At 39.1% G+C, this 21,061-nt stretch overlaps 1 protein-coding gene across 1 annotated transcript in view; it reads right to left on the reverse strand.

Annotated features, from left to right (window-relative positions):
- LOC127425278 (electrogenic aspartate/glutamate antiporter SLC25A13, mitochondrial-like) overlaps positions 1-21,061 on the reverse strand; it is a 54,520-nt gene that overhangs the window by 13,821 nt on the left and 19,638 nt on the right. Inside the window, exons 7-14 of the mRNA XM_051671041.1 lie at positions 20,012-20,150; positions 15,650-15,743; positions 14,816-14,900; positions 12,120-12,204; positions 11,377-11,535; positions 8,475-8,527; positions 7,344-7,424; positions 2,287-2,427 (exon numbers count right to left, since the gene is read on the reverse strand). Coding sequence (XP_051527001.1) covers positions 2,287-2,427; positions 7,344-7,424; positions 8,475-8,527; positions 11,377-11,535; positions 12,120-12,204; positions 14,816-14,900; positions 15,650-15,743; positions 20,012-20,150 — 837 coding nt within the window. The remainder of the gene's footprint in view (positions 1-2,286; positions 2,428-7,343; positions 7,425-8,474; positions 8,528-11,376; positions 11,536-12,119; positions 12,205-14,815; positions 14,901-15,649; positions 15,744-20,011; positions 20,151-21,061) is intronic.

Raw genomic sequence — 21,061 nt, forward strand, 5'->3', positions numbered from 1 at the left:
TCGATTGGAAAGCCTTCCCAAAAGAGTGGAAGCTGTTATAGCATCAAAGAGAGGATCAATGTGGTGTTGGGGTGTCCACATACTTTTGGCCAATGTAGTGTATCATGAGATACATGGGGGAAAATAAATTGTACATAAAACAGTTCCTGAAGATTTTTTGTTCAGAAACTACAAAAGCTTATTGTGCATTATTCTGGAGGTTTGGCTTCAATCTCCCTACTATCCCTGTTAATAAAAGAGCTAAAAAGGCCCAACATTATTTTTTAGAAAGTTTTTATTACAGCACAGAACAATCCTCAGTGTCTACATGTAATTAGCACCAAACAAAACACCTACACAGAGGTAAATATGGGAAGATCTTATCGGTTTCTCTCCAGCTGAACATAAAAAGTCAGAGAACACAGCCGCTGGATGAGATACGACCAAATGCCATTATGGCAATCCCCACAATGTTGTTTACACCAAAACACTCACTCTCCACAACATCCTACGCTCCAAGCCTCAGGAATGCAGCTCTGCATCCCTCTCAGATGCATTGAGCAGCAGCAGTCTAATGTGAGATGTTCTCCTGCAGTGCTGCTGAGCCTCATGGGGAAACAAGGGACACAAAAGCAGCACTCAGGGAGCTGTGGCACATTCACAGTTCTGAGAGGCTGTGCTACCTGGTCAGATTGCTACAGAAGTCTGCAGGGGGTGGATTGAGGCCTGATGGAGTGTGGGTGAGTGTGTATGAGTCTTGCTGGTACAGTTGAAGAGTATGGAATATGACTGAAACACTCTGGGCTAAGAGAGGGAGTGAAGTCACAGGTGGGAGGTGCTAGAGAGCTGAAGATGGTAGCCCGGGCTTTTAGTGTGCTACCATGGAAGTCAGACTCTATTTTGGATGACTATTTGATGAGACATAACATATCCAAACTTTTATAAAATTTAAATGACACCTTCTAAACAGATTTTGGATGCTTGGTGGTTAGCGACAATGTCCTAGGATGTAAAACTGTAGATTGAATAATGAGGCTGAATCCCAATATGCATACTTTTTATTCTAAATTGCATATTAGATTAGGATAAGTGCATCCGCAATGATAATACACTGAAAACAGTATACCAAAGGTGCGCATATGACATACTATTTCTGGTGGATTTTTTTAATTTTCATCTGTGCATGCTTTTTAGGCCAATATTGCCTACAACCTCTTGCATGTTTGTGATAGCTTCCTCACGTGTCCCTTCAGCTATCACAGAAATGCAAACAGATGTACATATTAACTAGAGCTGTCGGAATTAATGCTTTAACGCATGTGATTAATTTGAAAAGTTTAACGCGTTAATTGTTCTTAATCGCTTAATTGTTAATAGATAAAAAATCAGCATAAACACTGGTTGGAAGGGAGGAACCTTTGTAATGTGTCCGCCTGGGGTCATTAAACTTAAGCACACACCACAAACAAACACAGCAGTGATTCAGTGTCAGTGATAAAATTATGGAGAAAGGACCTCATTATAGAAATTAAGTATTTTTCAGTCTATGTATGGCACATTTTATTTACCACAGAAGCATGTCATGTCTAACTATCACCACAATGCAGAATGAGACGTTTTTGTCAGCAAGTGCTTTTCATGTGGAGTTCAAAGCGGCACTTGACTCTTCCGTTGGGGGGGGGGGGGGGGACTAGTTCTTTCAATAAGTCAACCTCCAAATTAGACATTGAAAACGTTTAATGTTACTTGAATTGTTGCTATTTTTGTGCATTTCTATCTTTATTTTGTGGTCTTTGTTTGGAAAATGTTAAAGCATTATATTGTTTTGTTTTCTTTCCTAAGCTGGAAATAAATGCATTCTGACAGGAAAAGAAGTATATATTATAGTGTCAAATTCAGCACATTCAGCAGATTAATCGTGATTAACTACAAATATTATGTGATTAAAAAAATTTAAATGACTGACAGCACTAATATTAAAATAATTAATGTTTTTAAAGTATTCTACATAAATATGATTTTTAATTTAAAATAATTAGTGTTTATAAGTGTAACCAAAGTAATGTTCCTAAAAGAAATTAACTTATTCACTTTTTTCAGTCAGCAATTGTGATCTTATTAGAAAATGTTTAAATGCAATGTGTTACACTTCGATTCGGTAACTAATAACTTTGTAATCAGATTAGATATAGAATAGATTGATAGTATGTTATTTCCAATCAGAAACAAAGTATACACTTTTAATGCATAATAAATGTATGTAAACTGGGATTCAGCAAGAGTCTGTTTTGAGTAAGTGAGACTTACCTTGTATAGGCCGAAAAAGCCCAGGTCACGGATGACAGAGAGAGCACTGACGCGTGGCCCTGTGGTGATCTCTCCTGCCACCTGCAGCCGGATTTTCACGATCTCCAGGGGGTTCGTGAAGATCACCTGTGATCCACCAGCCTGAGGACCAAAAACACATCATAAAGGTCTTCAAAAAGCTTCACTAACAATCATGTTTGCAGATTATCTGAGGTATCAAGTCAAATGTTACCTTTGTGTGAGTGAATGTATAATGGAGACTTAAAAATCAAAAATGAAAAGAGGAAGGTAATGTGATATTATAAAAGGACAATGGTTTACATTCGGTCCTGAGAGACTCTGCCTGATTGTCACTTTGTAGGGGGAGTAGAAAGAAGAGGTTATCCCTGCCTTAGACAGACGGTGCCTGAAACATCACACAGAATTCAGGCCCCTGGGGGCCTCTCAAAAAACAACCTCATGTCTCCAACCTTGTACTTGTGAGGTAGAAAGCATGTGCAGGTTGGAACAGGTTTCTCTGAGCTCTTTGAAACATTTCAGCTTTAATGTGACAGCATCTGAGGCTGCAACAGAGGCATTTAGACATGTCTCGCCGAAGAGGCTGGCCGCTCACCACCTCCGTGCCCTATCTTTCCCGTTGCTCCTAGTTACTGAGGCTGCATGCAGAAAAACAGAGCGGTGCAATTAGATGGTATTCATTTTCCATGGATTTCTTCAGCCCTACTTTCGAACACATAAGGGCTTTACCGTTTGTTTGTTGTTAATGTACTTCCTCCATTCTTCCAGAGATATTAATGAAGGCTTGTGTGCGAGGCTGATTTACGGTAAATGAGTTTCAATCTTGCAAGATTTAAAAATCCCATCCAGTAAGTGATACCATATTTAAAAATGAAAGATCATTATCATTTCATTGAAGGTGCACTTTAAATAGGACTGAACAGAATGACCCATACTTCCCTCCCAGAGGAAATAATAGCACAGACATGCAAAAATGGCTGCCTACCTTTTTAGAGCTCACAGCTACAACTTAATAGTTATTTATGTGGAAAGTAATCTTTTATGGTTAATTATGGCATCAGGCCCAAGAGCAATCTGTTTTAAACATGTTTTGGCAAGGAACAATGCATTATGGAGAGGGCCAGGTTTTTAGTCGCATTAATTAGGTACTAATTGGATATTTTAAAAGTTACGCAAAGAGAACAAACAAGCAAACAAGAACAGTGGTTAGAGGGAGACAATAGATCAATCACCTCTGAAGGAGAAGGCAGTTTAAAGAGTGGGAAGGCATGCGCTGCAATGTGACTGCAAGAAATACGATTTGTGTGCAGAGCGAGCCAGCGTTGGCTTGATAATTCGGTGGTAATTACAAGGCAAGGTAATCCCTGGAGGCAGTGAGAGCTGTCGGGTGCAGTGCGTGCATGTGTATGTGTGCACACTCTACTTGTGAGATGAACACAACTGAACACCACCTAGAAGCAAGACAAATACATAAACGCATGCACATCGCCAAGCACCACACGTGTTCACAAAACACTGCAGTCTTCTAAAAACAATAGCTCAGCGCCAGACGCAAACATTAGCCTCACTTCATTAATACTCACTTGCGCATTCCTCGCACTTAAATGGGTATTTCACAAGTGGGTTTTCACGTAGAAATAAGGAGCACTGTGATAAAAAAAAAAAGTTTTGCAACAGACTAACAAAGCATTACCAAGGCTGAGTAGTCTAAATTACATAGCTTTACAACTCGCTCTGCAAATGAACAAAGCATCACAGTATGTGTGCCATGGTTTTCCCCGCTCTCAAAGGCACTTTACGTTGGCTAAGAGAGTATTTTAAGTAACCCAGCCCTCAAATGAAGGCCAGCAAGAACCAGATAAGAATCCAGCCAACTGCTCGGCAAGCGAAGCGTGCTGTTCTTACCAAATGATCAACTCTTGGCAACTATCAAGGGTCTAATTCAGAAGCTCCAATGTGTGAAGAGAGGAGCTACAAAACATCAAAACCCCTAAAAATGTTGAATCACCTCACAAAATCCTAACCATCTTTTGCCTTTTACCGGTCATTCTCATTTTTAGTTTGTTCTCCTCCACTGTTGGGGAAATTACTTTTAAATTGTAATCTGCTATCCTTCAAGCTACACAAAATTTAAAGAAGTGAAGCTACCTTCATATGCTTACCTAAAATTAGCTACCAGCACTACAAAATGCTAACAAAAAGTAGCTAACCACAATACAAAATGCTTCAAAAAATGTGCTAACTACACTATAAAATGCAACCAAAAATTAAACTCAAAAATATTAACAAATAGTAGCTAACTACACTACAAAATGCTACTAAAAGTTAGTTAACTACACTACAAAATGCTTCCAAAAATGAGCTACCTACACTACAAAATGCTTCCAGAAATTAGCTAACTACACTACAAAATGTTAACAAATAGTAGCTAACTACACTACAAAATGCTACTAAAAGTTAGTTAACTACACTACAAAATGCTAACAAAAATGAGCTACCTACGCTAAAAAAAGCTTCCAAAAATGACCTTCCAAAAATGAGCTACCTACACTACAAAATGCTTCCAAAAATGAGCTACCTACACTACAAAATGTTCCAAAAATGAGCTAACTACACTACAAAATGCTAACAAAAAGTAGCTAACTACATTACAAAATGCTAGCAAAAATGTGCTAATTACACTACAAAATGCTTCCAAAAATTATCTAATTACATTACAAAATGATAACAAAAAGTAACTAACCATGCTACAAAATGCTAACAAAAAGTATCTTTCTACACTACAAAATACTAACAAAAAGTAACAAACTACATTAAAGCTTTTTTAGGCTGTAATATGTTTAGATAGGCCTATTATTAGAAATTTAGAAATGTTTAGAATCTTCTTTTTGGGGGTGCATTTTTCTGACACAAAAAAACAATCAGGATCTCTACTATGGTTTAAAACTTGAACACAAAACTAATGAAATTAAAAAACACAAGACAAAAACAACAGTATTTAACTAAATCTATTTTACAATAAAAAACGACAAGTAAAATTATGCGCTGGGCCTTTTGTGAAAAATTTTGTGATGACCTGTATAATTGGCTGTATGAATCTTTTTTTTTTTTTTATGAACCACTTAATTGAAATTTACAGTATGAACGAACTGATTCACTAAATCAAACCGTTCAAACCAATAAATCATATTGAATTTTCAATGCTACATGAAAGATAGAGAAACATTCTAGGAGAAAATGTTTAATTACTGCCTTAATTTGCTCAGTTAACTGCACGCACAATACAACACAACAAAAGCATTGATGTAGCACTTTGTAGCCTTCATTATTCATTGGAAACTGGAAACCAGTTTGTTACTGGAGAAGCTACACTATTTTTAAAACAGCTGAGCTACTGTCACAATACTGAAAAATCATTAAAAGGGATAGTTTACCCAAAAATGAAAAGTCTGTCATCTTTCACTCCCACCAAGCTGTTCCAAACCTGTATGATTTACTTTCTTTCTTTAGTGGAACACAAAAGATGATGTAAGGCAGAATGTTAGCCTCAGTCACTATACACTCCTTTTGTGTTCCATGGAAGAAAGAAAGCCACGTGGGTTTAGAGCAACATGAGGGTGAGTAAATGGCAACAGAATTTTCTTTTTTGGGTAAACTATTCCTTTAACTTACTAGTGTTGCTACTACTCTTAGTTAGTTACTCCTCAACACTGCTCTCCTCACACCCTCTTCCCTCAGATACTAACACTCATGGTGCACAAATCAGCAGTCTAGTCTTTTCCTTCTCAAATCAAATAAATAGATTTGATTTGCCACAGCTGCAGTGTCAATAAACATAGCTTTGAGTGAGTGGCGCGTGTGCAGGCGTGAGAAAGACAGCGGATCCTGCCAGACCAAACACCGGGGATTCGGCCGGGATGAAAGGAGCTGTCAGAGAAATCAGACGAGGAAAAACACATCTCTTCACAAGCTGCCATTCTGAGCTGACTTCATCTGCAACCTAGCCGATGTTTCCGTGGCCATCTCTTTTCATTAGTGGGCCAACTATCAGCTTGCAGATCTTGTGGGATAAATGCACTCATGTCGGTATAATCGAGACTTGCAATCATCAGAGTGTTTGTGACACTTGTAAATGGAAACCTACGCGTGTAGAAATGAGGAGCATGTAGAAGCGTTTTAGTGATAGCTGTCACAAGAAAAAGGCTCTTTTGTGGAGCAGTTCTCAGGGTCCTGGGCTCAGACAGGTCAGGGTTTGACAGCTCACCAATCAAAAACTACACAGCTTGCAGGTACAGGGGTTGTCTGCTGCTCTTTCATACAAAACATGTGTTCCCAGCCTTATGTTCTGTTTTGGGGTTTTAAAAACCTTAAAAGGCCAAACAGACTGACCCCAATTAGAAACAGCGATACTAAAATGGATAGTCACATTTCTAAAAAAATATTAATGACTACTTTATTATTAAAAGATTAAGCTTTATCCTTTAATCCTTTTATTTTAACCTTTTATAATATCTGTTTACTGGGATTTGATTAGGTCACAGGAAAATAATAGTTTAATTATGAAATTACTAGCATTTCTTTAACATACATTACTGAGGTCTCTAAATAAAATATTGAACATAAGAACATAATTCAATTTCACACTTCAGTTCAGTCTAGAATAAACTACAGCATATGGAAACGATGTGTTAATAATGTCAATCTTACATTTAAGCTTCTAATAAAAGGGTAAGTGGTTGTCTTTGCATGCTTGTGAGGGGCAGGTTGAGAACTCACAGCCGTGGGGCCGAAGACTATGATTTACAGGCGAGATGACAGAGGAGAAGTGTTTTATACGTGTTTTTAAACACTGATGGATCTGAAGTGTCTTTTTAAGTCACCTAACAAAGGGAGAGAAGTGTTCCCTCAGGGCCAGGCTTACACCTCCAAGCCCACTGACATTCAAAACTAAGCATCTTTTGTCGGGATTTCCAAAGACACTGTTACTGTGTGATGTATGGATTATACATTCATGTATCAAAGCGGAAAGCGGTACTCACACATCCGCCAGCCAGGATTTCAGAAGCTAGAGGAACAGTGCCGTCATTTTGCATAGTCTTTCCTCTCACAAAGTCGTTCACCTGTGAAAAGAAAAACATAAGCTTGTACAACCCATTTTAGCTTAAACTGAACACAGTGTCTAGGCCTGCACATAATCTTGCACAGAAAGCCCAGCATATTTTCACAGAATTCGAACATCCATTATTTACACATTTTACACTGCCTAAGCCCCTAGTATGTTTGTTTATCAAATATTTTGGTTAATTTGGCAATGTTTTCTGCTATCACTGTAGAGGGAAATTTACTAAGAATGAATTGCGCCTGCTGATTGCGGCACTTGCATGTATTGTCTGCGTTGTTTTATCAACTGATTCAATGAATTATACAAATCAGGTAACAGCGTAAATATGCCCAAAATGTGTTAAACACAATTCGCGTGACACAATTCCCCATTTGGTGGCCAGTTCTAAGTTTATGGAGGATGCAACAGACTACCGCAATCTGGCATTCTTTACTGGGACTGTACAGCATCGCTCCACCACTGCGATCCAGGCACCTGAATCAGCTCATTAAAATGTAGAAAGTTTGCACATCTACACCGTCTGTCTGGATATATACCCGATTATAATGCTCTTTTCCATCATTTCATAATCATTTGATTAATTACTGCTGCCATGATCAATAGAAAATGCACACAAACATCCATTAAATAAAATTCTGTTTACCACCTGCTTTCCACAGGCAGTACTAGTGCAACGTTAATTGCGTAAAACAAAGAGTGCTGAATTTTGTAAATGAGGCGCATAGAAAACACTGACGAAGGACGCCTAGTGAATTAAAAAAATATATGTTAAAATGGTGCAGCTGTTTAGTGATTTCACCCCAAAGTTTAGTACTCTCAGCTCTGTTTAACACAATTTAAAAAAATGTAATCCATTCCACAGATTTTCCACCACAATCAAAAAGGTGAAATAGACTGCATATGGGCCTACTGATGTCCAATGCAATGTACATAGCTTTCAAAGGGGATTTTTCTAAAGGCGAGAGACAAACAGAGGGGTGTATTCCTGAGGAGTTAAGGGCTTTGGTTTAAATAGGCCACGCTGATGTGGTAAAGGCAGAGCACTTACTGTAAGCTTTATAGCTTTCTCAGGAGCCACGCCCAGAAGCTGCGGTACGAGGCCTATAATTAGAAAACAAGTTGATTAGAAAAAACAGGGTGGTGAGGGAAGGACGACTACTGTAGCAGGCAGGAGAAATTTCCTCAACATAAAATTCAGCAGAACTGCTTCCAATTCCCTATCATCCACACACTAATGAACGCTATTGATGTGGAGAGTTTAAATATTGGAAACTTAACAATGCAACAAACTATTTTTCCCTTTAAAAACAGGCCTAACCAAAGTTTACCCAGCCCTCAATTACAACAGATTTCTAGCTTAGATAAAAATAAACTAAATAATCTGATTTAAAAGTGATGACCCACCCCCAGCAGTAACAAACAAGCATAGTAATGTGGGTGTACCAGTTCAAATAGGCCACACAGCAAGATGAATACAAACATTTCCTGCATGCATCGCCTACAGAGAAGATTTGTGTTTATATAAAAGCAAAAGAATTTGAAAACGCTGTTAATTTTTCAAACGTAATCATCCATCACATCTCCGGTAAACAGTTATTGTTCTTGCATGCTTCTTTGAGGTTGCCAGGATGGTGACATCATCGACTGTTGTCTTTACCAATTTCTTTGTTTTTACTTGTTTGGATTTGCCGGGAAGTCAATAAACAGTCAGTGTGACTTCATCTGAGCTTAGTTCTGTCTCAAATAATACTAGATATGTGTACTGTTGCCCTGCATGTGGGGTTCTGTTGAAAAGCTGAAATATAACATGTTAATAAAGAAGAGTGCATGAACTTGAAAATGTGATTGAATGGAATACCCAGCCAATGAACTAACACAACACAGAAGTCACTAGCTGAGGTCATAGTATAGTTTACATCAGTGGTTCTCAACTGGTGGGTCATGACCCAACAATGGGTAGCAGGTCTGTTCTGTTCATTGACAGCAGGGAAAAATTAAATGCAAAATACACTGGTAAATGCAAATAATAAATGAAATGAACTATATACTTGAATAAATTGTATGGCATCCATGCAGATATCATTTTATTTGTTTCCCTGTCTCAACCTCGGGACTCCTATCCTGAGGTCACCAGAACCGGCCAGATTCAGCTCCGTTCCTGCTTGGTGTTGGACTCCACTGCTACGTGTCGCTGTGTGATGATGACTAATAGTAGCCGCTGCCAGCCAAACATCACTTCAGTCTATTACGATGGACTTCAGAGGATGAACTGATGCCATCTCCAACCATAAGACATGGAATACTTCATATGCCATTGCCTGAACCTTGGATTTAGGATAGACCTCACCGAAATTACCAGCCAGGTTGAACTGCGATGCACCTAACTGATCTCTGCCTACATCACCTCGGTCTAATGATGGACTACACTCTTGAAATGGAATACATAGACTATCATTTAATTGCCAACAAAACCCTTCATCAGCCAACTAACAAGGACATTGCATCTATGTAAACTTCTGCAATTAATCCAGGATGAACTTCAAAGACATTAGTCATTAATCTTACACTTCTTACAAAATCTTTGTTTTAAACACTGACCCTTAACACTTACTTAGATTAATCATTTTAAACCATGACTTGCACTATACATACGTAATATTGGCATTATATTCATGATGTTAGCCAGAGTGGAACTGGCCCCCACAGTGAGCCTGTTTTCTCCCAAGGTTATTTTTCTCCATTAACCAACATCTTATGGAGTTTTGTGTTCCTTGCCACAGTCGCCTTCGGCTTGCTCACTGGGGTTATAAATACAATTATTATTTACTTATTTTTAAACAATACACAATCGTATTAAAATAACCAAATTTGTATTGAAGTGAAAATAAAAATATGGATGAATCTTGTCAGTCAGTGATTGTTTTTATTTAACCTCTAGAGGCTACCGTTTTACTGTATAACCAAGTTTCTCTAACTAGATTAACTAGACTTCTCCAGCTCTGCCCACTTTCGCAATGATTTTTGCGGTAAAACCGATAAACGTGTTTGTCTGTGCAGTGAATTGGCTACAGAGAGCATGAAACCATCGAAATTCAAAAGACATTTAGAAAGCAAACACATTTATATATTTTAAAATGTTAATTTTCCTATTTAGTCACGTCATGTTAATATGTAAAGATATTGTTAGATCTATGCAGTTCATAGTAATTTAAATACATTTTTTGTTATTTTTTTGACGATATGCAATTATAGTACTATGATGAGTCGCCACTTAATTCCCAAAGAAAATCTGGGTCCTGAAGCAAAACCCGTTGAGAACAACTGGTATACACAAATGTTCTTTCTAAACTACTTTCTACTAAATTACTCTTTGTTGGTCATTAAGGTTTTTACATATTTGTCAGTAAAAGCCATTCTTTCTTCTTTCTCCGTATTTTAAAACTGCTTATCAGCAAACTATTTGGCCCAATTCAAATGTAGTGCTCTCTGTCATAAAGCACTAATATGGCCATCTAAAACGAGCACTAAAATTTTGTACCATCCCCGTAATAATTCTGCACAGGTGATGAAGATCTCAGCCTCTCTTTTGTCAGCTCTTTGATTGACAAATACTAGTAGTTAGTGTTCTCAATAAAGGTCACATGCCAAATGCACCTTGCAATCACAATTTGAATTTGTGACCTCACCGAATGCTTTAAAAACTCTAAAAGCAGAGCAGATACTCATTATCTGAGCGTCATTGACATTGTAGAGCATTCATGCTCTTCATTGTTAAGTTTCTGTGCTGGTATGTGCCCTTTCATGCTTTGCACATTGTCCCCTCAAGCAGTAATGGCAGCCTTAATCTCTTCAAAGCAGGTAAGGTCAGAGGGAAGATGACATGCCCCTGGCTTTTATGAAAACGCTCTTTGTCTGTGCATCCCTTATGGCCTGGCCAAGCAGGTACTGACCTCTGTAGAGGCCAAAGAAGCCCTCATAGCGCACCACCTTCTTGAAGCAGTCAAAGCTGTTCTTGTACATAAGCTCGTCTATGAAGGAACCCGTAGATCGCTGGTTCTGCATGCGGGTCTTCACCAAGTCGATGGGGTACACGGCAGTGGCGCCCACGGCTGTCAAGGTGTCAAAGAAGAATTGTTTTGAAACAAATGTAACAGTGAGATCTGGAATAGCAAGGCTGTTAAAGGAGACGTGCACCAGAAAGTGATAAAAGGGGTTGCGGTGAAGGAAAAATCAAACAACCACAAAAAAAGAGTGAAGGGAAAAAACATCAAGATATTTCTGAAGAACACATCAGTCAATTCTTATCTGACAACTTTGGGGTGGACACAAAGGGGATACAGCACCGACAGGCTTAATTAAAGAGTGAGTCGCCCTGCACTACCTCCTTATTACCTTGTCTCCTCCGAGAGAGCCAGTCTGGAGCCAAACATGGGGCCAAGCACCACCTCCTTACGTACACACACACAGACACACACACACCTCTGATCACGCACAGGTACAAAAGAATCCACCCAGGAGGTTCCCATGGTGTATTACCTTCTCTTCTCTTTAAACGGGAGAGATAGCCCCCTAAGAAGCCAATAGGGCAGGCTTTGTTTTTCTTTTTGTCTCTGTCTCGTGTGGAGGAGGGGTTGGTGGAGGTGTGGCAGGCTAAGGTAAAGGGGTGGTGCATAATGATCCATGACTGACTCACCTCCAGCCACAGACCCCAGGGTGAACCTGTATGCAGACTCTGCGACCTGAATCAGAACAGAGCGAGACACGTCCCCACCAGACTGCTGCTTACAGTGAAATAGAGAGAATCAGAACTGCCATTGTAATGATTTTCAACTATTTAAATTAATCAGTGATGTTTTAATCCACACCGTTTCCAAATTTTTTGAAGCATGCCCTCTTGTATGTTTTATGCAATGCAATATACTAATTATTTCATTCTGACAACATGTTAGAAAAATACTTGAAAACAAACTTGAATCAAACTTTCAAGGCAACCTTTCTGCTCTCCCATTTACAATATTAAAATGAAAATTTTGCCTTTTTTTACATACCCTCATGTCATTTCAAACCCCTATGATTTTCTCATTCACATTTCTGCATATTTATATGTGGCGCATAGGGTTTGGTTACAAGGAACATGAGAATACTGGTATATGACATTTAGTGTCATGAAAGTCAAACCTGGTACAACGCATTTTGTCATGCCAAGTTTGAATATAAGCATACGTGAATGGAATTTGAGAGCTACATTAGAGGGGAAGATTAAGTGAATAAAGACTTACATTTTCCTCACACAAAGCTTTTGTATGGCTTCAGGAGACTTAAAGCCTATACTAAAAAATATGGGCTACCTTCATGCTGCCTATATGTCCTTTTTGGAGCTTGAAAGTTTAGGACCCCATTGACTTTGCATAGAAAAAAACACTTCATACATTCTTCAAAATATCTGTTTGTGTTCTGCTGGGAAAAAAAAAAACGTAATATGAGTTTGAGACTCACTGCTCATTTAGGGTTAGTAAATGATGCGAGAATTTTCATTTTAGGGTGACCTATTCTTTTGAAGGCCTGGACTAAAATGTATGGACTACTTTTATGGTGCTTTTTCCTCATTTTGGGTGGAACTTAACAGTCCCTGGTCACTGTATTCTTTTGTGTTCCACAAAGGAAAGAAAGTCATACAGGTGTGGAACAACATGAAGGTGATTAAGTGATGTCATGTTTTGGGTAAACTCTTCCTTTTAATGCCTAAAATAATGGTCCATATTTAATAACAGTAGTTGTATTTAGTGCAATGCACCTATATACTGTAAGCAATGCAGAAGATGCAGCCTTGTGTCATCAACTGTGTTGATTCTTTGAAAATTGTTTCTATTACACACTCACAGACAAAAGTTCATTTTAAAGTTCGCAGATTCCTGTTAGTTTCATTACTGGAACAAGTAATATTCAGGATTTTACACCAGATGAAAAGTATTTAATTTAGTGTCATCACACATCCCTAAAAAAATGAGAACTGCAACTTTCAGAGTTTTTTTTAGTTTTAGTCAGAAAAGCAGAAACCACAATTAAGTGGGTTCAATCAGTGCTCCAGCCATGGCTATAGCCACACAGTTAAGAGAGTGAAAAAGAACGCAGCGTTAGCTAGCCAGAACCATCCAAGCGTTCCATTCTGCATTCCCCGCCGGAGATACAGTCGCCCTGCCTACCCGTCTCACTGCTCCTCAGACCTGGAACAAGACCACCTGTCAGGAGCCGCCCGAACCACCACTGTGCCCCCCCCACCCCACCCCTCAGGCTCACTGAGGGGTTAAGGGTGTGGGGTGAACTGCGCTGGGGGGAGGCAGTGAGGGAGGGCTGGCCAGCAGCCCATAAGGCCAGACCACAGCCCAAAGCGGCTCATTGTGGTAGGACTGGCGTCTCTGTTCGGGGCCCCCGCTTTGTACGGCCCGACACGAAGGAATAACTCAGCCCTCAATGTGTTTGGAGGCAGAACTTCTGATAAAATAAAAAGGGAATATCTAAGCACAGACACATTTTCTTTTTTTTCCCTGTAGATTCTTCAAACCTTTCTGTCTGTTTTTATTTCCCCTCATCTCACCATCAGAAGGTGATAACTTTCCTCGACTGCTGGGCTTGCATTTAATTTACAGCTTGTTATATGTGTGATCTGTGTTCTGATGACAGATTCAGATATTCTCTTCTTTCATTGCTCTGGTCAAAACGAAAGCAAGAGCCCAGCAGTAGCTGACGGAAAAATCTAAAGGGGCTGGAAATTATGTGCTGATCTTAAGAATTTGCTTGCATACATATACAAATCCTGTTTGTAAAAGTGTCTACAAGGTGTCTGCTGTAAATCAACCCAGAAGTTAATCTCTGCAATGATAATTCAAAACAATGGAAATGGGAGTATACAAAGGATGTTAGAATATATTATTGGGACTTGCCGGTGCTTGTGGTGCTTGTGAAGCTCATCACCACAATCCTAGGGTGTTGTGTGAGATTGCTAGGGCATTGCTAGGGTGTATTAGGTGGTTGCAAGGTAGTTGCAAGGTTCCTGGCCCAAGTCAAAAGAGCCCACCCCCAAGACCCGATTCTGGATCCTAAATACGTCTTGGGTCGCTCCTTTGAGTTAAAGGAATAATCCAGGTTCAATAAAAGTTAAGCTCAATTGACAGAACAACATGAGGGTGAATAAATGATGACAAAATTTTCATTTTTTGGGTGAACTATCCCTTTAAAATTTGGGTTTTTAATAAAGATAATAAAGTGATAAAGATGCTTGCCTAAGAAAGCACCACTAACAATGAGGATATAGATTAAAGACAGAATCACCTGATCACTGACTTCAAAGCAAGACAAGATTACAATCAGGCATTCTGAAGGTAAACTTACCTGTCTTTGAATCTCAGCAAGGTTGTAAGGAAGGGCTCCCTCCTCCAGAGGTGCAATCTTCTCAATGTCAACGGAACCAACACGTCTGTAAAGAGCAAAAACACAGGCAAACATAATAAATCAGTTGAAACAGATTCTGTGCCTTTCCAAAGTCTACTTTTAAAAACATAACATCTACAAGATGTTTGAGGTAGACTGGCATAGTATGCCCTCAAAAGTAATAACCTCCAACATCTTGACTCAAAGTGAGTAGGGAAACTACAGTATCTCATTACAAAGCAATAATGTCCAAAAAAGCAATCACTGATCAGCGATTGCAGCATACTTTATGACCCCAACCTGTGCAGTCATGAGGCAGTTCAGAGGCCACAGTATCTGACTCTTCAGAAATGCTGATGTGATGTCCCTGGTTTTGAAGCCACCGAGGCATGATTACACTTCTCTATGGCTTAGAGCAGGCATTTTGTAAATAAACTTCCAAGATCATTACCATTCTTGTAAGAACTTTGCAACAGTTACAGGAGTGTAGAGACATGTGCACCCACTCCAATCTAATGCTGCAGAAAAGTTGGAACGAACCTAACCGTGTTCACAACCTCTCTCTGAACACATGTCATGTAAAATCGACTATGCAATTGCCAGAACAAGACTCAGAAGAGAGAGACCAGAAAAGGTACACATATAATTACAGAAGAGTCAAGCGACGCAGTTTTTAGAAGGCGTGAGTGGTTAGAGAGGCTGTGCTGAAGTATGTTATGGCTGAGCTTCGAACCCTCCTCTCCTCTCGGAGCGATGGGCAGAGGCTCTCAGACGATGACTCAGCAGGTGACTCACCCTCTCGGCTCAGACAGGTCAGCCAGTTGGAACAGGATATCCACTTCCATGGGGGTCACCTGGCCAAACCTCTGGGCAGCAACGATGAACTCCTCTGGAAAAGGAGGAAGAGAGAGGGACAGCAGGAAAGAGAAGGAAATAAATACAGTGCAATTTTAATAATCAAATCTCAACAGTGTTTCTAGCAATAAGTCTGTTTCATAAACATACACAGTGGCAAGTATTTGGACACTTTAGCCTAAATGTATGAAATGTATGAAATTCACTGCAATATATAACAAAATATCCAACCAAGTGGCATTTGCAAACAAATGATGCTACAGCCTTTTCTCAGAACTAACTTCTAACATCACCATTTTTGCCTTTACTTTTAAAAGAATATTCCAGGTTCAATACAACTTAAGCTCAATCGACAGCACTTGTGGCATAATATTGATTACCACAAAAATAATTTAGACTTGCCCCTCCTTTTCTTTGAAAAAACAAAAAAGCATACATCTGTGTTCCAGTGAGGCACTTACAATGGAAGTCAGTGGGGCCAATTTGTTAATGTTAAAATACTCTGTTTCAAAAGTATAGGCACAAGATGTAAACAATATGGTTGTTAACATGATTTTAGCTTGATAAAATCGCTTACTAACCTTTTTTTTTTGTAGTTTAACCCCATTTTAAAACTTTGTTGCCATGACAACGTAACACCATAAACCTTAAAACGAATGTACAAACAACAATTTAAATAACTTTTACATTTAAACAACAAGTTTTTACATGTACGGAGTGACTCAAGCCAGGTCTCCTAAGCAACCAAATTGGCCCGGTTGCTAGGGAGGGTAGAGTCATATGGAGTAACCTCCTCGTGGACACTATAATGTGGTTCTCGCTCTCTGTGGGGCGTGTGGTGAGTTGTGCGTGGATGCCGTGGAGAACAGCGTGAAGCCTCTGCACGTGCTATGTCTCCGCAGTAACGCACTCAACAAGCCACGTTATAAGATGCGCGGATTGACGGTCTCAGTCACGGAGGCAACTGAGATTCGTCCTCCGCCACCCGGATTAAAGCGAGTCACTACGCCACCATGAGGACTTAGAGCGCATTGAGAATTGGGCATTCCAAATTGGGGAGAAAAGGGGAGGAAAAAAAAAATAGAAGTTTTTACAGAAGAATTTATGCCAGTGCATTTATAAAATTATAAACTTCACATTTCTGCCTTTAAACACAAATAATTGGCCCCATTCACTTCCATTATAAGTGCCTCACTGTAACCTTGATTGTTGCTTTTTAAAAGAAAAGGAGGGATGAGTTGAAATTATTCTTTGTGGTAATCATCAACATTATATCACAAATGCTGTCGATGGAGCTTAACTTGTATTAAACCCAAAATATTCCTTTGAACCAAATGGTGCCAATGGTAATTTGGAGTTATTTCCCCTTAAGTTCACACAGGTGCCTAAGAAGAGTAACCACAAAAGCAATTCATTACAATAACAAGTGGCATGTTCATGTACATTATCAGTTAAAAGTTTGGATAGATTTTAAAAACCTTGTGACCTAAAGGTGTATGTTTATTTACAAATTAGGTTTGTAGACAAATATACATTGTGCCTATGTATGATACATAAAAAATACAATACAACTAAATAATTTTAATGAGTACATTGGACTGGATAACGAAGGAAAAGCAGCCAACAACTGGCCAGCATGCAGTATATGGGAACTCCTTCAATACTGTTTAAAAAGCATCCCAGGTGACAAGATGGCCAAGAGAATGACTTGGGTGTGCAAAGCTGTAATCTAGGAAAAGGGTGGCAACTTTGAAGAAGCTAAAATATAAGATAGGTCTGATTTGTTGGAACATTTTTGGTCATAATAAATTCCCATACATTAATTCGTGTTATTTCATAGTTTTAATGAAGAATGAGTAATTTTGAAATACTGTCTTTTGTGAAATGTTGTGCTTGAAAAGTCTGCTTGGGCTTTCTTTGTTGAAAATAAATGCCACTGCGTTTTATATTTTGTTTTGTTAAGTGTCCAAATACTTTTTAGGCCCACTGTATTTATCATCTTCAATCACTGTTCTATTATTGAACTGTTACATAAACATATACTTACACTATTATGTAGTAAATAATTCAGTGAAATATTTAGTAAATCATTGAGTCTGGACATGTATTGGATATCAGTGGGCTGTGTAGGTTAAGTGTAGAGTGGTAATGAGCAGGATGAACACAGGCCGGTTAACATTGGGATTCCCATTGCACTGGTATAGAGTGACTGCCCTGAAAAAGGCAGCAAGTGCTCTTACACAGAGCCTTATTGAATTGAGGCAAGCTCAGCTTACCCTGGCCTTAAACACGCCGTGATGTGTGAAGAACGCTCCAATCAAAGATCAAGCAGGGGATCTGACTCTTCAACTCTCTCCAAAAACAAACACTGGCTACCAATATGTGTGACGAGCATGTCACCAAGAACATTTGTAGTGCCAAAAATCATCTGACTGATACTAAAATCAACTTTCAAGTATGATAAAAAAAAAGTAAATCTACATCTGTTGCAATGCAATAACTGCAATGGAATTCTGCTTAAGAATGGATAGATCTGTTAGAGGCGTAGCCTTGTGGGAAGTGCTCTGACATTTGGTGCAGTAGCATCACCGACAACCCGCGTTCAAGTCCCGGCTATAGGCCCTTTCCCAGTCCAGTTCCCACTTTTCTCCCCTGTTGTTTCCTGTCTCCCTGCCACCTTCCTATCTAATAAAGGTGAAAAATGCCCAAATATAAATTCAAAAGAAGAATGGACAGATCATGAACTTTAAATTTTTTCTATGTGCAGCTTGCTTGCACAGTGACGTGTTCGCCATTTTTCCCAGGTGCCGGACGATGACTGTTTGCGCTGACGAAACTAGGCCTCGCCACACTGCTCAAAACATACGGAACCAATCAGCTGAGGGTCAACAAGAGAAGTAGACATGAAAATTTGCACGCACAGGTCCCAGCGGAGCCCGATGGCAGCCGGCAGCCTGCAGCCTCTATGGGAACAGCAGCGGTAAATGTAGCCTCCCCACCCCTGGCCCCGGTCTCCACAGGGCTGATAGCATCGCAGACCGGGTGTGTACAGCAAGAGTGTGTGTCCAAGAGGCAGAGCTCCATTGCTGGCAGACTATGAGGGGTGTTTTACAGGTCAGCAGTTGGCCAGGGAGCCAAAGACCAAAAGATCAAGCTTTTAAGAGGGCTTTGTTTTTAAAAAACGCAATACCTGGTGGGCATTTTTGACAGGTTTTTTAAATTATTTCTTGATCTATGATGAAGTAAAGATGCTCAATACAGTAATTGAAATTGTAAAATTCAAAGTTTGATTGTAGGGAATAAAAAAAATGAGCAAAGGGCAAGTAAACACCAGGAGAATGAAACTTTTTTTATTTTGTGCAAGTTCTTATATTCAAAAACTTTGCCAGGAAGTGAGCCCTATTGGATTTTTCATTTAAAGGCCACAGCTTTTGTGGGTTTAAATAAAGAGTTGGCTTTGACTTTGAATTTTATATTACTTTTCCGTAATCATTGTGCTTCATACATATTTTTCTAACAATGATTAACAATGATATTCTAGCAATATCTTAACTCTTTAAAAAAATGAAAATTATGTTATCATTTACTCACCCTCATGTTTAGAACAGATTTGACTCTTTTTTTTTTCTTTATTGGAACACAAAAGATGATATTAGGCAGAAAGTTGAACACGGTCACCATTCACTTACACTGCATCTTTTTTCCATACAATAAAATTGAATGGTGACTGTGGATAAAAGTCTGCCTAACATTACCTTGTGTGATCCAATAAAGAAAAAATATATATATATATCTCATATGGGTTTGGAATGACTTGAGGGTGAGTAAATGATAACAGAATTTTCATTTTTGGGTGAACTATCCCTTTAAATGAAGACAGGTCCCCTTTAAGATTTTGAACTTTCTCAACCCTTGTACTAGTTAATTAGGATACACCTGCAGTTTTTGTTTCATACCATGGCATACTGTTTGTCAAAATCCATTAGTGTGCAGTGACAATGTTTTTTGTTTTTTTAAACTTTTTTTATGTCAATGTGTGAAAGCCAAACTGAACTTGCTGTGTCTTCCAACAAGTAACACTCCATAATCTATTTCTTCATACGTACTTTGACAATATTCAAAGACCTGACTTTATGAACATGTATCACAGCCAAGCTCAGAAAGTGCTCAGACAGATATCTCCAGCAAAGCATTGTGGGTATGATTTCTTTGTGCGTTTTTGGGGCACATCCAATCACCTAATCAGGAGTGGAAGGACAAAGTCCAAATAAAACAAGACAACAACAACAACCCACCACTAACCTTTAGTAACTTCCACATCTCTGCGGTTGCCTGCCAGGGTGGTGTAGATCTTCCTAATGAGCTCCATGTTGTTTAGCAGAGAGTTGAAGCCATTAAAGTAGGAAAAGCTGACCTGATGTGACGTACCTCCACCGGCCACCTGTAAAATTGGTAGACACACACGCACACACACACACACACACACACACACACATTTGCATGAAGACCTCCTTTTATGAGGTACAGAGGTGATAAACAGCTGAAAATTCTATGGAGTGCCAAACATTAATCAAGCTGCAGTAAGGCGACATCTTTAGCGCTTCCACCGCTAAATAAATACATGTGTTTCACAGAGACGAACACTGGTAATTTTCGAGGGATTCAAGCTTGAGGGCCATTTTAATTATGCTGTTTTATGAGAAGAGGGGCATATAAAAAATAGGAAACTAACATGAGGTCATTCTTTATATAGCATCTGACAGAATCATTCCCCCCTTTTCAGTGTAAAAACTCCTTAACTTCATCATTCAGAAGCTGATGGGATAAGAAAATGCCACATAAACAATCTTGAATATTGAGCAGTTCTGAATCTCAGTGTTTTTAATTTGTATTTGCTGACTACGGAGGATGGACCGAACTGTAGTTTGGCTGAAAGAGAGCTTGCACAGTTGTCTTCAGGCTTGAGGGGGGTTAAGAGAAAGAAAAGCAAGGCCGCATTGTCTCTCACTAGATGGCGCTGTGTGCTTTGCAGAAATTGTGATGTGTACCTGAAGCCACAAAAACTCAGACCTGCCTTGAAGTTGCCTTAACCAAGATGTCATTTGTAAAATCCCCACATAAACCTGTCAAGGAGTTGTGAATACTGGCCTAACAAAAAAGTATAAACTTCTAAACCTCCAAAGATGGAAAAGATATTTATACCTCATATCGTGTTTTGCAAGGCGTCTAAATTAGAGGATGAGTGTATAGACTGGGTCTGACGAGTGTATTGTCTTTAATTCATTTCTAATGGCCTTGAAAATGTGTGTTTACAAACGTCTCCCAGAATCCCGAGGTTTATGAGGCACAAAC

This window comes from Myxocyprinus asiaticus, chromosome 34 (genome assembly GCF_019703515.2).
Source record: "Myxocyprinus asiaticus isolate MX2 ecotype Aquarium Trade chromosome 34, UBuf_Myxa_2, whole genome shotgun sequence".
NCBI lineage: Eukaryota > Metazoa > Chordata > Actinopteri > Cypriniformes > Catostomidae > Myxocyprinus > Myxocyprinus asiaticus.